This window comes from Nerophis lumbriciformis, linkage group LG15, assembly GCF_033978685.3.
Source record: "Nerophis lumbriciformis linkage group LG15, RoL_Nlum_v2.1, whole genome shotgun sequence".
Lineage (NCBI taxonomy): Eukaryota > Metazoa > Chordata > Actinopteri > Syngnathiformes > Syngnathidae > Nerophis > Nerophis lumbriciformis.
In genome coordinates this window covers 42,473,106-42,491,237 of record NC_084562.2, presented here as the reverse complement: position 1 = coordinate 42,491,237, position 18,132 = coordinate 42,473,106, and the positions used below count along the sequence as shown (strand labels likewise).

Genomic DNA, 18,132 nt, shown 5'->3' with positions numbered 1-18,132 from the left:
TTTTGGAGCAACATATGTTTCCATCCAAGCAACGTTACCATGGACACCCCTGCTTATTTCAGCAAGACAATGCCAAGCCACGTGTTACATCAGGGGTGTCAAACTCAAATACAGAGTGGGCCAAAATTTTAAACTGAACAAAGCCGCGGGCCAAGGTTGAACAAATTAACCTTTTAATAGGGACCCAAACAAGTTTTGCATTGACTATTGAACAAGCAAGGCTTATATAACTTTATAGTGACATGCAAAATCGAGTTTCAAATAATAATAATAATAATGATTAAAAAATATCAATGGCATATCAAATACAATTTTAATAAAAATTGAATGCCTACTTTCTATTTGCAGCCTTCTGGGGTAAATATCAAAATACATTTTTTCCACAGGCTAGTAATACATTTAGAAAATAAAATAACATTGATGAATGCATCAAACATTCAAGCCTTGAAGTAGCAAGAGAAAGTGCATGAATAAAACGTTAATTATTGCTCAGTTTGCTACACTGATTTGCTTTAACACTGAATATGGAACAAGCAACGCTTATATAACTTAATAGTGCAAAATCAACTTTCAAAAAACAAACGAAAAAACATCAATGGTATATTAAATACAATTTAAATAAAAAATGGAATGCCTCTTTTCTATTTGCAGCCTTCTGAGGTAAATATCAACATTCATTTTTTCCACAGGCTAATAAATTTGAAAATAAAATAATGAAAAAAATCAACCATTCCATTTTTTACTGCTCAGTTTGCGACTCACTGATCTAATCTGATGTGCCCAAGACAGATACCTGCCATCTTTTCTGGGATGCTAGATCATTAATGTCGGGGCTCAGGTGGGCAGGGTTTGGTGGTAGCGGGGGGTGTATATTGTAGCATCCCGGAAGAGTTAGTGCTGCAAGGGGTTCTGGGTATTTGTTCTGTTGTGTTTATGTTGTGCTACGGTGCGGATGTTCTCCCGAAATGTGTTTGTCATTCTTGTTTGGTGTGGATTCACAGTGTGGCGCATATTTCTAACAGTGTTAAAGTTGTTTATGCGGCCACCCTCAGTGTGACCTGTATGGCCATTGATCAATTATGCCTTGCATTCACTTATGTGTGTGTAGAAGCCGCATATATCATGTGACAGGGGCTGGCACGCTGTTTGTATGGAGGAAAAGCAGACGTGATGACAGGTTGTAGAGGACGCTAAAGGCAGTGCCTTTAAGGCACGCCCCCAATATTGTTGTCCGGGTGGAAATCGGGAGGAATTTGGGAGAATGGTTGCCCCGGGAGACTTTCGAGAGGGGCACTGAAAATCGGGAGGGTTGGCAAGTATGAGTATTAGCTCTAATGTTACTTTGATATTGCCTCAAGGGCCAAATGAAATTACACGGCGGGCCAAATTTGGCCTGCGGGCCAGAGTTTGACACCCATGGTATAGACCAAACTTTTATATAGATTTATATATAACTTTTATATAGTTTGGTTTATATATAAAAACATGTATATAGTTTGGTCTAAAAAAACGGCTGGTCTATATAGTAAATGTTAAAGGACTGGGGTAAAAGTCAGGGCTGAAGATCTATAACATTAATCATAAAAACTAAATTTGGGGCATTGTTTAATTTTTTGCTATGTCAGATTCCAAATGTAATGGTAATTTAGTATCAAATGACAAAACTACCATTATAACTACAATGCTTAACTGTACAGTCATTACACAATAAAATCATACATTTTCTGGTTTCGTTTTGAAGAAAAATATGAATGCCAATTTTTTTATACACAGGCTTGAATCCATGAGGATGTTGTTTAATCTTGGCGGTACTTAACTATACTATAATTATTTCCCCGAGTATTGTTGATATAATGACATTTGAAATAAAGATTTTGAAATTGAACATGAAAAGAACCCTCTTCAAAAAAGTAATTCCACTCAGATTAACACAGCCAAAGTTATTACCAAAAATAGAGCAACCATTAAACCGAAAGGACAACAAAAGTTCCCAAAATACGCAAAGGGTTAATATTAATAGAAAATATATGACAGTCAGAATATTATTTGTATTCATTTTAATGTGGTGTTTAATGTTTGCAATGCAGATGACCAGTGTCTAAGGACACAACAAAGATGGTGAACATGCATGACGAGACGTTGGACTCTCCCAGCTTACTTCTTTTCTTCTTTTGCAATTTGAGCTGCAAGGAATATAATAACAAAAAGGAAGCGATTAGCACCTGCAGGTGGAAATATGATAGTCCTAATTTGAAGACAAAGACAGTAACACCAAAAGTACAACAAGTGAAATCTAAGAGATTGAATACCTTCAAACAACCATCTGCTGTACTGCTATTATTCATTATTTTAGTTATGGATATCGCTTGTTTTAAGTGGGTATTGTGTGTCTGATTGTATATTATATATAATATATCTTATGTACCTTTAAGTCCATGTCTTAGACTAGAAATTTAAAGTTTAAAGTTGTTCAACCTGTGTAAAAATACTTCACTAAAAAGTTGTAAAGTAATGTTTTTTTAAGCATTGAAAATATAGATTTAACCTTTTCTTTAAAAAAAAATCATCAAATGTTACATTATTGTAAACGTTATTTATATGTATGTATATATATATATATATATATATATATATATATATATATATATATATATGTATAAATAAATAACGTTTACAATATATATATATATATATATATATATATATATACAAATATATATATGACTGTATATATGTGTAAATATACATATATATATATATATATATATATATATATATATACTGTCATATATATATACATGTATGTATATATATGTGTATATATATGTGTGTGTGTGTGTGTATATATATATATATATATATATATATATATATATATATATATTTATATATATATGTATATATTTATATATGTGTGTGTGTGTGTGTATAAATATATATTTGTGTGTGTGTATATATATATATATATACAGAACTTTCCTCCAGAAGGTTTTATCTTTGTCCATGTGATGTCAGATGAAACAAAAATTGAGCTGTTTGGCCACAATACCCAGCAATATGTTTGGAGGAAAAAAGGTGAGGCCGTTTCTCCCAGGAACACCATTCCTACCCTCAAGCATGGTGGTGGTAGTATTATGCTCTGGGCCTGTTTTCCTGCCAATGGAACTGGTTCTTTACAAAGAGTGAATGGGACAATGAAAAAGGAGGATTACCTCCAAATTATTCAGGGCAACCTAAAATCATCAGCCCTGAGGTTGGGTCTTGGGCGCAGTTGGGTGTTCCAACAGGACAATGACCCCAAACACATGTCAAAAGTGGTAAAGGAATGGCTAAATCAGGCTGGAATTAAGGTTTTAGAATGGCCATCCCAAAGTCCTGACTTAAACCCCATTGAGAACAATGCTGAAGAAACAAGTCCATGTCAGAAAACCAACACATTTAGCTGAACTGCACCAATTTTGTCAAGAGGAGTGGTCAAAAACTCAACCAGAAGCTTGCCAGAAGCTTGTGGATGGCTACCAAAAGTGCCTTATTGCAAAGGACATGTAAGAAAATATTAACATTGCTGTATGTATACTTTTGACCCAGCAGATTTGGTCACATTTTCAGTAGACCCATAATAAATTTATAAAAGATCCAAACTTCATGAATGTTTTTTGTGACCAACAAGTATGTGCTCCAATCACTCTATCACAAAAAAAAGAGTTATAGAAATTATTGGAAACTCAAAACAGCCATGACATTATGTTCTTTACAAGTGTATGTAAACATATATACTGTATATAAGGATATTTCAAAAGTAGTAAATGATAACCGTACATTAAAATTAAATATGAGAGCCATATGGTAAAATGAAATATGCGCCTGGAATACTTACGGCGAACCTCCAGCTTGCACTCCACGACGTCCTCCCCGCTGTCGTTGATGGCCTTGCACATGTACACCCCGCCATCGAAAGGACAAGGCTTTCGGATCTCCAGAGTCAGAACACCATGTTTACTCAGCATCCTGTATTTGGCTTCATGTGTGATGTCCATCTTGTTTTTGTACCAGGTCACTTTAGGCTATAGCACAATATAAAACATGTCATTAAATTCATCCAGTCATGAACTAATTGAATGTTGTTGCAAATATAATAATGTATTATGTTGGTCTGCTTTGTTGCTGGGTGTAAGTATAGGAATAACCTCCCTGACCTTAGGAATGCCTCTGACAGAGCAGCTGAGGGTAGCGTTGTACCCGGAGATGACTGAACGGTTCATTAAAGGATGCGTGAACTTCGGAGCCTCAGAGAAGTTGATGTCCTTGTAGGTGGGAGACTTGTAATCCAACCCTGCAGACATATTAGTTTGGCAATGCTAATCACATTTTCAATCATGTCAATTTAGTGGTGATATTTATTTGAAAGTCAATCAAGGCATGATACTCATGTCCTTCCAGTCCCACATACCAGTTTTCTGGATGTAGACGCTGTCTTTTGTTACGCAGGGTTCTGGACTGTGACCCACCAGGTTGATGGCGAAGACTCGAAAGACGTATTCGTTGCCCATTATGAGGTCCGACACGACACAGTTGGTTCTGCGGTACTGATCCAAGACTGTGAACCACTCCTTTAAAGGTGGGAAAAACAAGGAGAAGACATTGTGATGAAAGATAGTGATTCAAAAATATACCAGTCCTTTGCAGAAGACATCGATGTTTTGCGTAACAGGATATTTTTTTCCCGAAATGTGTAACTCTGACAAAAGACAAACACAAATGTCCTCCTGAAAAAACAAAGTCATCTGCAGTGGGCATTTACATTTTGTGTAACAGGGCTACTTCCAGTGCTTCAAAGAATTTGCAACGTCGTAATTGCGTCAATTGCGCGGCTTTACAACTTTGTCAAATACCAAGAATTTCCTTGCATATTTTGGCCAATCAGTGTTTTTTTTTGCCAATCAAATTATTCTGTAAGGGGCACTCAATCGCGAACGTCAACTTTCTAATCAAAATGTTTGGACGTGCAGAATGGGTTGCGGGGTTTGGTGGCGCTGGGCACCGTTGGCGACCAGGCCTCTTGTTTCTTTATTTTTCTTTATTTTATTTTATTTTATGTTTTTTTTATATATGTGCATGTATTTGTATGTGTATATGTGTGTATATATGTGGGCTTTGTACCGAGGATGTCGTTGTGGCTTGTGCAGCCCTTTGAGACACTTGTGATTTAGGGCTATATAAATAAAGATTGATTGATTGATTGATATATATATATATATATATATATATGGTGGGTGGTAGGAGGTCAATAGATTAAATCAGGTCTTCGTCTCCCGCCCATCACAGCCTATATGGATGATATGACCATCCTCACCACAACCAAGGCGTGTGCTAGGCGGCTGCTGAACAAGCTGCAAGAAAACATCCAGTGGGCCCGGATGGAAATAAAGCCAAGCAAGTCCAGAAGCATCTCGGTGGTGAGGGAGAAGCTGATGGAACATCGATTCTGTGTGGGTGAGGAGGCTATACCAACAGTGTCTGAGAAGCCTGTCAAGAGTCTTAGACGTTGGTATCATGCCATCCTCAAAGACACAGGGCAGGTGGACCAGTTCAAGCAGGATGCTATAACTGGCCTTGAAAACATCTATAAGACCATGCTCCCTGGCCAGTTGAAGCTGTTGTGCCTCCAATTTGGGTTGCTAACCAGGCTAATGTGGCCTCTTACCATCTGTGATGTACCAACCACAAAGGTAGAAAAGTTAGAGAGGGTGGTTAGCTCATTTGCTAGGAAGTGGCTGGGTCTTCCCAAATGCTTCAGTAATATCGGACTGTATGGAAGAGGTGTTCTGGAGCTTCCTGTGTCCAGCCTAGTAGAGGAGTTTAAGTGTGCAAAGGTAAGGCTGGAAATGACGCTAATAGAGTCTTGTGGTCCATGCGTTGCCCAAATAGCTCCTTGGTGACCGAAAGGAAATGGACTGCAGTGGCAGCTACTCTGCAAGCAAAGGAGGATCTTAGGCACAGACACATCATTGGCCTTGTGCAGCAGGGGCGAGGAGGCCTTGGCCTTGGTGAGAGCAGACCGTTGTGGCATATGGCTGCTCCAGCTCAGCGACGACGGCTGGTTGTAGAGGAGGTACGTCGGCATGAGCAGGCAACAAGATGTGCAAAGGCTGTCTCACAATTCAAGCAAGGACAGTGCTGGGAAGGAGTTGAGAGGAGAAAGGTCTCATAGAGGGAGCTATTGGGCATGGAGGCAGTTCACATCAGCTTCATCTTACGCTCCACTTATGATGTCCTCTCCTCCCCCTCCAACCTCAAACAGTGGTACGGAGAGGACCCCACATGCCCCCTCTGTCCATCTCCAGCTTACCTCAAACACATTCTTGTTGGCCGCAAGACAAGTCTGTCACAAGGGCGCTACATTTGGCGGCACATTCAGGTTCTGAAGTGTCTAGCAGCCACGTTAGAGGCCAGAAGAGTGAAGATAAATGCTCTTCCCCCGCCAAAAGTACATTATACATCCACAAGAGAGTTAATCCGAGAAAGTGCAGGGTCAACCAAAGGCCATATACCAGACATAGGCCAGCTCGGAAGGGCTCGTGACTGGAAAATGGTGGTGGATCTCGATCAAAAGCTCTGCTTTCCTTCAGAGATAGCCAGAACAAACCTCAGACCAGACCTTGTGCTCTGGTCCGCCTCACTGCATATCGTGTACATAATAGAACTCACGGTTCACTGGGAGGCTGCTGTGGAGGAGGCATTTGAACGCAAAGGCCTCAAGTGTGAATGTTGGCCCTGCGATGAGGTGGCGACTTGTCCAGGGTGTACCCCGTCTTCCGCCCGATTGTAGCTGAGATAGGCTCCAGCGCCCCCCGCGACCCCGAAGGGAATAAGCGGTAGAAAATGGATGGATGGATAAGCCTTAAGTACACCAAACTGGCAGCTGATGCTGAGCAGAATGGATGAAAAGCTAAGGTCTGCCCAGTGGAAATTGGCTGCAGAGGTTTTGTGGGCCGGACAACCATCAGGCTGCTTAAGGACATTGGAGTTTGAGGCCAAACCCTGCGAAACACCATCAAAGCCCTCTCAGGAGCAGCAGAGACAGTCGGTGGCTGTGGGTGAAAAGGAGAGACACCATCTGGAGCTCTAGTAATACCTACATCACATAATAGTTAAAAGCAGAGGGGGGCTCACTTGGGATACCGGGTGTTGCTGATGAGCCCTCTGGAGGTGTCGTGGGCCTATCATTGAAACACCGGTGAAGGAGGGTGCCCACCTGATGACCCCAATGAAGCTGTCAACCATCCCCCCTCCTCTCTGTCCCCCATTTTGCAATCCCACCCAACCAGGTCCAACACCATAACCGCTTTGAAGCACCTCCGAAGGAGGTAGCCTACTGTTACCACTCTACTCAGGTTATTTTGTATCATGGGTTCCATCTACTCCTAAAATTGAACTGTATATGTGTATGTATGTGTATATTTTTATATATACAGGTAAAAGCCAGTAAATTAGAATATTTTGAAAAACTTGATTTATTTCAGTAATTGCATTCAAAAGGTGTAACTTGTACATTATATTTATTCATTGCACACAGACTGATGCATTCAAATGTTTATTTCATTTAATTTTGATGATTTGAAGTGGCAACAAATGAAATTCCAAAATTCCGTGTGTCACAAAATTAGAATATTGTGTAAGGGTTAAATTTTGAAGACACCTGGTGCCACAAACTAATCAGCTGATTAACTCAAAACACCTGCAAAGGGCTTTAAATGGTCTCTCAGTCCAGTTCTGAAGCCTACACAAACATGGGGAAGACTTCAGATTTGACATCTGTCCAAAAGGCAACCATCGACACATTGCACAAGGAGGGAAAGACACAAAAGGTTATTGCTGAAGAGGCTGGCTGTTCTCAGAGCTCTGTGTCCAAACACATTAATGGAGAGGCAAAGGGAAGGAAAAACTGTGGTCAGAAAAAGTGTACAAGCGATAGGGATCACCGCGCCCTGGTCAAGATTGTGAAAAAAAACCCATTCAAAAATGTGGGGGAGATTCAGAAGGAGTGGACAGCTGCTGGAGTCAGTGCTTCAAGATCCACCACCAAGAGATGCTTGAAAGACATGGGTTTCAACTGCTGCATACCTCGTGTCAAGCCACTGTTGACCAAGAAACAGCGCGCAAAGCGTCTCACCTGGGCAAAGGAAAAAAAGAGCTGGACTGCTGCTGAGTGGTCCAAAGTCATGTTTTCTGACGAAAGCAAATTTTGCATTTCCTTTGGAAATCAAGGTCCCAGAGTCTGGAGGAAGACAGGAGAGGCACAGGATCCACGTTGCCTGAAGTCTAGTGTAAAGTTTCCACCATCAGTGATGGTTTGGGGTGCCATGTCATCTGCTGGTGTCGGTCCACTCTGTTTCCTGAGATCCAGGGTCAACGCAGCCGTCTACCAGCAAGTTTTAGAGCACTTCATGCTTCCTGCTGCTGACCTGCTCTATGGAGATGGAGATTTCAAGTTCCAACAGGACTTGGCGCCTGCACACAGCGCAAAATCTACCCGTGCCTGGTTTACGGACCATGGTATTTCTGTTCTAAATTGGCCCGCCAACTCCCCTGACCTTAGCCCCATAGAAAATCTGTGGGGTATTGTGAAAAGGAAGATGCAGAATGCCAGACCCAAAAACGCAGAAGAGTTGAAGGCCACTATCAGAGCAACCTGGGCTCTCATAACACCTGAGCAGTGCCAGAAACTCATCGACTCCATGCCACGCCGCATTAACGCAGTAATTGAGGCAAAAGGAGCTCCAACCAAGTATTGAGTATTGTACATGCTCATATTTTTCATTTTCATACTTTTCAGTTGGCCAACATTTCTAAAAATCCCTTTTTTGTATTAGCCTTAAGTAATATTCTAATTTTGTGACACACGGAATTTTGGATTTTCATTTGTTGCCACTTCAAATCATCAAAATTAAATGAAATAAACATTTGAATGCATCAGTCTGTGTGCAATGAATAAATATAATGTACAAGTTACACCTTTTGAATGCAATTACTGAAATAAATCAAGTTTTTCAAAATATTCTAATTTACTGGCTTTTACCTGTATATATATTTCTGGGGGTACGCTCTGGGCCTGCCTGTCAGGCGGGGGTCGGCGCCTCAGGCTACTGCATCCAGGCTGCATGTCTGGAGCTCCTGGGTCCCACCGTCTATCTCTTCCGGGTGCCCGTCTTGGTTGGGGCCTGCTGGGTCTAGTCCCCGTGTCTATTGTGGTAGCTTGGTGCTGCAAGGTATTCCGAGATGCTGCAAGTCGGCCAGCTGCTGGGGTAGTGACCTTGTGTGTCAGCATGTCTTTGATCTTCTTTTAATTATTTTTTTATATATATATATATAATTACTATTATTTATTTATTTATATATTTTTAAATATATGTTATTATTTTTTTATTTTTTTCCCCTCCCTCAGGGGGGAATTCAACAGGGCGGTTGCTGGTTGTTCCATCTCCATTGGTGGGGTCCCTGTGGGTGGGGTGGGTGGTTCCCGTGGCCCGTGGTGGGCGGTCTTGCGGCGGCCAACTTGGGTGGGGTGGCCTGGGGCGGGCCGCACCATGCTCTCCGGGGGTGGGCTCGTGGGGGCCCTGTTGCTGGTGGGGCGGGGGGTCTTCTCGTCCGGTTGCGGGGGGTCCTGCCTTTCTGCCCGTGTGGGGTGTGGTCTCTCGCTGGCTTGAGGGCTGGCTGTCCCCTGCTTCTCCCGTGCCTTGTCCTCTGCTGGGCGCGTCTGTCTGCGACCTGCTGCTGGCTCTTCCGGGCGGCACGTTGGGCCGGGCTCTGGGGTTCCTGTCGCTGGCCGGCCTGGCTGCGTGGGGCCGGTAGTCCCTGGTTCCCTGGGCGCCACACCTGCTGTTTGTGGGTTGGGCTCTCTGGATGGCTGGGGCCATACGCTGGCTCCCACACACACTGGGAGTCAAATATATTGTACATACAAATACACATATACTCACATACACACCGTTATTCATACATACATAAATACATTCATAGGTACCTACGCTCCCACATACATACACAAATACAGTACATACCTACATACTCAAAGTTCGTACATCGACAAGCACATTCACTGTACAAACATACATATACACATACATGTACATATACATTCACTGTACAAACATACATATACACATACTGTACCGTATTTTTCGGACTATTAGTCACAGTTTTTTTCATAGTTTGGCCGGGGGTGCGACTTATACTCAGGAGCGACTTATGTGTGAAATTATTAACACATTACCGTAAAATATCAAATAATATTATTTAGCTCATTCACGTAAGAGACTAGACGTATAAGATTTCATGGGATTTAGCGATTGGGAGTGACAGATTGTTTGGTAAACGTATAGCATGTTCTATATGTTATAGTTATTTGAATGACTATTACCATAATATGTTACGTTAACATACCAGGCACGTTCTTAGTTGGTTATTGATGCGTCATATAACATACACTTATTCAGCTTGTTGTTCACTATTCTTTATTTATTTTAAATTGCCTTTCAAATGTCTATTCTTGGTGTTGGGTTTTATCAAATAAATTTCCCCAAAAAATGCAACTTTCCTCCAGTGCGACTTATATATGTTTTTTTCCTTCTTTATTATGCATTTTCAGCCGGTGCGACTTATACTCCGGTGCGACTTATACTCCGAAAAATACGGTACATATACATACATACACTCATGCACATAATCACGTTTCATCAAACATAAATTAACATTGTTACCCTGGGGTAAACTGGATAACACATGGCACACTGACAAAGCTTAACCTATTGTTACTATAACAATCTACAAGGTTAATATAGGTTGCTTCTCTTTCTTCCCCTCCATTTTTCTGCATTCTTTTGTATCTCTAGTTATCGTTACGTATATGTATTAATGCATTTGAACAATTACTGTATTGTTGATAATAAAGGTAAATTATTGGTATTGTTCATTATCAATAGCGCTTTTTCTATTGGTATTTGTATTGCTCCATTTGTAGTGTAATAATGCTCATTGTCATTTCTGTATTATTTATTTTGCGAACTGCTTCTTTACTATCAATTTTACCATCATATTTGTACATATCCTATTTGCTGATGTTGCTCTATTGTTGTTGTTGTTGTTGTTGTGTTTGCTGTTGTTGTTTTTATCTCTCTGTCTTATACCCCTCTTGTCTCCACAATTTCCCCCTCTGTGTTCCTTTTATTCTCTTTTTATCCCCTCCTGCCCCGGCCTGCCTGCACCAAATGATAATATAAATACATTTAATAAGATCAAATACAAATACGGCAACAAGTATCCTACACTTCTCTTTTGTAAAGTAAATCTGAACAGCCGATATGGGCATCTACATCAACTATATGATTTGCCTGAGAAGCTGGATAGGACAAAAAAGGCTTAATTACAAAGGCTAACACGCACACATTTTTGGGACTTATGCAGATCCCCAAAACACAATTGCAGGTACCAATAGGTAAGAGAAGTTGGTTTTGCATTATCATAGGGCAAAACAAAACGCCAGATAAAACATGTCTTAATAGGTGCCATTTTGGCGTCCTTATACACACACCATAATAATATCCGCATGTTGAAGCACAGTACGTCTGACTACGGTGCTCTGCGTTCAATCAAGTGGTGCGGCTTCGTAGCTTACCAAAGTTGTAGTAAAAATGTTGAAAGTTTTTGAACGTGGTGTGTTATGTTCTATATTCTCAATGAAACATCAACGTTTTGGTCTTTGCTCGAGTATTTTATTGAGCAACAGTCGTCAACCTGCAGTCCACATGTATCTCTCATGTTTGACTGCCATCTACTGGTCACACATATCATTACACCACGTACCTCATACAATTAGTTTGAGGTCAGTAAGCACAACCAGAATTAATACGTATATAAGGCGCATCATGGTATAAGGCGCACAGTAAATTTTTGAGATAATGAATGGATTTTAAGTGCACTTTACAGTCCAAAAAATACGGTAATTAGTCAAGTTTTTGGTGAGCAATCAGAAATTCAAACTGAAAGGAATGAATTATGAATAGAGAGAAATATCTCCTCATTGAAGGAATTTTTTGTCATCTGAATTTGCGTCTGTGGCATTGCTTTTACTGCCGATTGGGAAGCGACGTAGCCTGTGAATCAAGTTTTTGGGTAACACCAACCTTTATCGTCACTCATGCCCATGACTGAACACAGAATATAGTACTAACCATGGTCTTTTTGTCAGCTTTCTGAATATGGTAACCAGTGAGCTCACAGTTTCCATCGTCTCTGGGAGGCTTCCAGTCGAGGGCAACGTTGAAGCCCCAGACATCCGTGGCCTTCAGGGCCTCAGGGGGTCCCGGTACATCTACAATAAAACAATTTAAAAGGGTAAGTACTGTGCAAAGTATTGCATGATCTTAGGCCACCGCCAACGTTGTTGTTTTATTGATCCACAGTTGTCTTTTTACACAAACCACTAAATACAGATACAGTTAGCAAGATTACAAGTAAATGAATCCACAGAATTTTGTGGAGCAGTGGCATATGGGAGAAGGAAATTTGATTAAGTTGGCCCCGACAGTGGCCGCAATGAAAGCACTAGTTTGTCATTCAGGAAGTAGACAGTAGCAAACAGTTTAGTCCTGCCTTGGTGGAGGTCTGTGGTCTCCTAACGGCCATTCTACTTAAAGGGCCCCTCGAACGCTGTCAACATTGGCACTTACTTCATAGTTCTGGACCTTAAATTGATGTCTACAGGTACAATCCCCCCCAAAATAAACACAGTACTGATTTTAGGCTTGTTGAATTTCAGCACATTTTTGAATGCCCGCTTTTAGCTTCAAAATGTGGGTGGACCTTCGTCAGCCTGCTGGAGGCCCTTTCATATTGCAAAGTTTGTGTTTTTGCCCAGAATTTGAAGGAATTATCAAATATGTCTGCCAGATGCATTGTTGCACGTTGTAGCAATACAACTGAAGGAAGGGTCAGCCTGCATACATTTCCAAAGGATTTGAGTATGAAGAAAGTATGGACCTCTCTAGTCAAATTGACTCATACAAAATTGGACGTACCAAGCGAGAGAGGTTTAACTTAAAGCTATCTGCGATTTCGAGGAAGAAGGGTTTTGGTCAGAGTTTGAATGGAAAAATTGTAGAAGATTCAAACCAAATGCGATCCCAAAAATCGGGAGCAACCTTGAGAGAGAAAAGACCGAGTCAGAATCTGCGGAAAAACGGAGAAATAAGAGCAAACATGTTGCTACAAAAAAGAGATAAAGAAGGTAAGGTTTGGTGTTCTCTTCTACTGATGTTTTCCTGAAAATGCTAGGCCATGGTGTCTATGGAAGAGGAGATAGAAGAACAGGGATGTCCGGAAATGGCGATTATTTTATTTATCTTTTTGGCTCATGATGTTAAACATACTAGTTTTGAAGTAATCATGGACCAGGGTGACAAAAGCATGCAATTAAGTGATCAAAATAATAGTTTTACACGCTTTTGTCCACACTGTCTATGCGGGCTAATGGGCTCCAGTTCACACCAAGAGGGGGCGGTGATGGAAAGGGGGCGTTCTAAGTTCATTTAATTATCCATGCATTCATCCATTTTCTACCGCTTATTCCCTTCGGGGTCATGGGGGGTGCTGGAAACTATCTCAGCTACAATCGGGCGGAAGGTGGGGTACACTCTCGACAAGTCGCCACCTCATCACAGGGCCAACACAGACAGACAGACAACATTCACACTCACATTCACACACTAGGGCCAATTTAGTGTTGCCAATCAACGTATCCCCAGGTGCATGTCTTTGGAGGTGGCTACCGATTAATTAAAAAACTAATTGATGTTATGGGAAATGACTACCAGATTCCCATACAAGAGCAAAAAAATACATTAGGAGAACCTGTTAGAGAAATGTTAGGTCACTTGGACGCTATGAGTCCTTTAAATTCATTGTTGCATTGTTAAATAAACACATCATACAGTGTCCTAATAATTTGACTTTGACTGTAAACTAAATGCACATTTAGGTGCTCTATTCTGCTTATTTCATGTTATTTTAAATAAAATCTGCATCCTTCTCCTTTTGGCCAAAACAGTCATCTACCATAGCCTGCTCCTCCGACCTACTTTGTTTCAATTATCCAGGGGTTAATGGTTAGCTAGCCGCCGCCCACCACCATAACTGAGAATGATTCTGAAGCAAGTCAAAAGGTTCATGCACTAACCCTATGATAAGACACTTCCACAACATGAAGAGCGGGGGTCAGCAATACGCGGCTCTAGAGTCACATGCGGCTTGTTAGCGGCGCTCTGGTGGCTCCATTGAGCTTTTTCGAAAATGTATGGAAATGGAAAAAAAATGGGGTGAAAAATAATTTTTTTGTTGTAATATGGTTTCTGTAGGAGGACAAACACGACACAAACCTTCCTAATTGTTAGAAAGCCCACTGTTTAATATGTTTGTGTGTATGCTTCACTGATGAGAGTATTTGGCGAGTGCCGTTTTGTCCTACTAACTTCAGCGGCCCTTGAACTCACCTTTGTGTGGACTGTGACTCAACAGTTTGTTTACATGTATAACTTTCTCCGACGCTGCCACAGAAAGACATGTTTTATTCCACTCCTTCTTTGTCTCATTTTGTCCACCAAACGTTTTATACTGTGCGTGAATGCGCAAAGGTAAGCTTTGTTGACGTGATTGACTTGTTGGAGTGCTAATCGGGCATATTTGGTCACTGCATGACTGCAAGCTAATCGATGCTAACATGCTATTTAGGCTAGCTGTATGTACATATTGCATCATTATGCCTGGTTTGTAGGTATATTTAATTTCCTTGACTTATGTCCTCTGTGTATCTTGTTTATTTTTCCATGTTTCATGACACATTATCTGTATTTAATATTGGCCGCATTTCTGATAGTTGTTTGTGTGCCATGTTGTTCCAGACCACAGCAAACGTTACGCAGCTTGCAAATATTTTAATGAATCCATTAGAAGAAGAAAGCCTGCCGTTTCCTTTAACTTGGACACACACATCTATACCTCTGGCCATTCTACGACAGTAATTTCCAGGAGTTTTCTCACCCTCTGAGAAGTTTTACTAATGTTGTCCAATATTGTAAAAAAGTGTAGAATAAATATTATATTTCAACATTTCTGTCAACGAAGATTTGCGTCAGCCTGCGACACAAAGTCATTTTTTTATAGTAGGCTACTATAACTAATTAGCCACTTACATCATGTGTTGCCATCATTATAACACTTATATAAGTATTTTATTTTTTTGCGGCTCCAGACAGATTTTTAAATTTTCTATTTTTGGTCCAATATGGCTCTTTCAACATTTTGGGTTGCTGACCCCTCGAGTAAGAGTACATTTTCGTCGAATGTAGGATAGGGCAGGGTCTCTTTGTAGCGTTCCTGCTCACCAACAACCTGCAGCATCACTTTGGCCGTATCCTCCACGTTCTCTATCTGCACCTGGAGGTCGTACGTCCCCGAGTGTTGTCGTTCAGTCTTGCGTATAAAGAAGATGGTGTCTGTCTCGCTGTTCCTCACGCTGATGAACGTGGAGTTCAGCGGCTCCCCGTCTTTACTCCACGCAACTTTAGGCCTGGGCTTACCCTGTGTGAAGTAAATGAATACACAAATTATTTATTTACATTTCTTGCCACAATATGTTCATGTATACTTTTTGAACTAGATGAACTTTGTACGCAAATATTCCAAATAGTTTGAATAGATCTGACACTTTGAAGCCAGTTTCTACTGTAGTTTAACAAAACAGTGTAGGGATCGGTATCATTTACTTTTTAACTGATACTTGAACCAAATTGGTACATTTCAAACAGTGCCGGTTCTTAAATGGTGGACAAATTGTTACTTAACCTATGGAAAACGTCATAAAAATAACCATCCGTCCATCCATTTTCTACCGTTTGTTCCTTTCCGGGTCACGGGGGAATGCCTGAGCCTATCCCAGCTGCACTCGGGTGGAAGGCAGGGTACCCGGAGGGAACCCACGCAGTCACGGGGAGAACATGCAAACTCCACACAGAAAGACCCCGAGCCCTGGGATCGAACCCAAGACTTTCTTATTGTGAGGAACACGCACTAACCCCTGTTCGCACCGTGCTGCCATCATAAAAAAAAAAAAAAAAAAATTTAACAATGTCTTTTTATTTTTAAGGAATTTTGTGACAGGCGAGATTTCAATAGTAATTTAAATACTTCTAAAACAGATACAGTACAGGCCAAAAGTTTGGACACCCTTTCTCATTCACAACACAACTGATGGTCCCAACCCCATTGATAAAGCAAGAAATTCCACTAATCAACACTGATAAGGCACCAAAACCATTTCAGGTGACTACCTCTTAAAGCTCATCGAGAGAATGCCAAGAGTGTGCAAAGCCGTAATCAGAGCAAAGGGTGGCTATTTTGAAGGAACTAGAATATAAAACATGTTTTCAGTTACAAACCCCGTTTCCATATGAGTTGGGAAATTGTGTTAGATGTAAATATAAACGGAATACAATGATTTGCAAATCCTTTTCAACCCATATTCAATTGAATGCACTACAAAGACAAGATATTTGATGTTCAAACTCATAAACTTTTTTTTTTTTTTTTTGCAAATAATAATTAACTTAGAATTTCATGGCTGCAACACGTTTCAAAGTAGTTGGGAAAGGGCATGTTCACCACTGTGTTACATGGCCTTTCCTTTTAACAACACTCAGTAAATGTTTGGGAACTGAGGAGACACATTTTTTAAGCTTCTCAGGTGGAATTCTTTCCCATTCTTGCTTGATGTACAGCATAAGTTGTTCAACAGTCCGGGGGTCTCCGTTGTGGTATTTTAGGCTTCATAATGCGCCACTCATTTTCAAAGGGACACAGGTCTTGACTACAGGCAGGCCAGTCTAGTACCCGCACTCTTTTACTATGAAGCCACGTTGATGTAACACGTGGCTTGGCATTGCCTTGCTAAAATAAGCAGGGGCGTCCATGGTAACGTTGCTTGGATGGCAACATATGTTGCTCCAAAACCTGTATGTACATTTCAGCATTAATGGCGCCTTCACAGATGTGTAAGTTACCCATGTCTTGGGCATTAATACACCCCCATACCATCACAGATGCTGGCTTTTCAACTTTGCGCCTATAACAATCCGGATGGTTCTTTTCCTCTTTGGTCCGGAGAACACGACGTCCACAGTTTCCAAAAACAATTTGAAATGTGGACTCGTCAGACCACAGAACACTTTTCCACTTTGTATCAGTCCATCTTAGATGAGCTCAGGCCCAGCGAAGCCGACGGCGTTTCTGGGTGTTGTTGATAAACGGTTTTCGCCTTGCATAGGAGAGTTTTAACTTGCACTTACAGATGTAGCGACCAACTGTAGTTACTGACAGTGGGTTTCTGAAGTGTTCCTGAGCCCATGTGGTGATATCCTTTACACACTGATGTCGCTTGTTGATGCAGTACAGGTCACGGGCTTAGCTGCTTACGTGCAGTGGTTTCTCCAGATTCTCTGAACCCTTTGATGATATTACGGAACGTAGATGGTGAAATCCCTAAATTCCTTGCAATAACTGGTTGAGAAAGGTTTTTCTTAAACTGTTCAACAATTTGCTCACGCATTTGTTGACAAAGTGGTGACCCTCGCCCCATCCTTGTTTGTGAATGACTGAGCATTTCATGGAATCTACTTTTATACCCAATCATGGGACCCACCTGTTCCCAATGTGCCTGTTCACCTGTGGGATGTTCCAAATAAGTGTTTGATGAGCATTCCTCAACTTTATCAGTATTTATTGCCACCTTTCCCAACTTCTTTGTCACGTGTTGCTGGCATCAAATTCTAAAGTTAATTATTATTTGCACAAAACATTTTTTTTATCAGTTTGAACATCAAGTATGTTGTCTTTGTAGCATATTCAACTGAATATGGGTTGAAAATGATTTGCAAATCATTGTATTCCGTTTATATTTACATCTAACACAATTTCCCAACTCATATGGAAACGGGGTTCGTAAATTCAACAATATGAAATATAATCCGTTACGACAACAACGCAGTCGAGTCATAAACATCGCAACAAACACGACTGGACGGG

General features: G+C 40.9%; 1 protein-coding gene across 1 annotated transcript in view; it reads right to left on the bottom strand.

The window, feature by feature from the left end:
• Window positions 1–2,154: 2,154 nt before the first annotated feature.
• LOC133616161 (myosin-binding protein C, cardiac-type-like) overlaps window positions 2,155–18,132 on the bottom strand; it is a 100,231-nt gene continuing 84,253 nt past the window's right edge. Inside the window, exons 27-32 of the mRNA XM_061975303.2 lie at window positions 15,438–15,633; window positions 12,231–12,370; window positions 4,451–4,610; window positions 4,197–4,333; window positions 3,878–4,064; window positions 2,155–2,183 (exon numbers count right to left, since the gene is read on the bottom strand). Of these exons, the coding sequence (XP_061831287.2) occupies window positions 2,155–2,183; window positions 3,878–4,064; window positions 4,197–4,333; window positions 4,451–4,610; window positions 12,231–12,370; window positions 15,438–15,633 (849 nt within the window). The remainder of the gene's footprint in view (window positions 2,184–3,877; window positions 4,065–4,196; window positions 4,334–4,450; window positions 4,611–12,230; window positions 12,371–15,437; window positions 15,634–18,132) is intronic.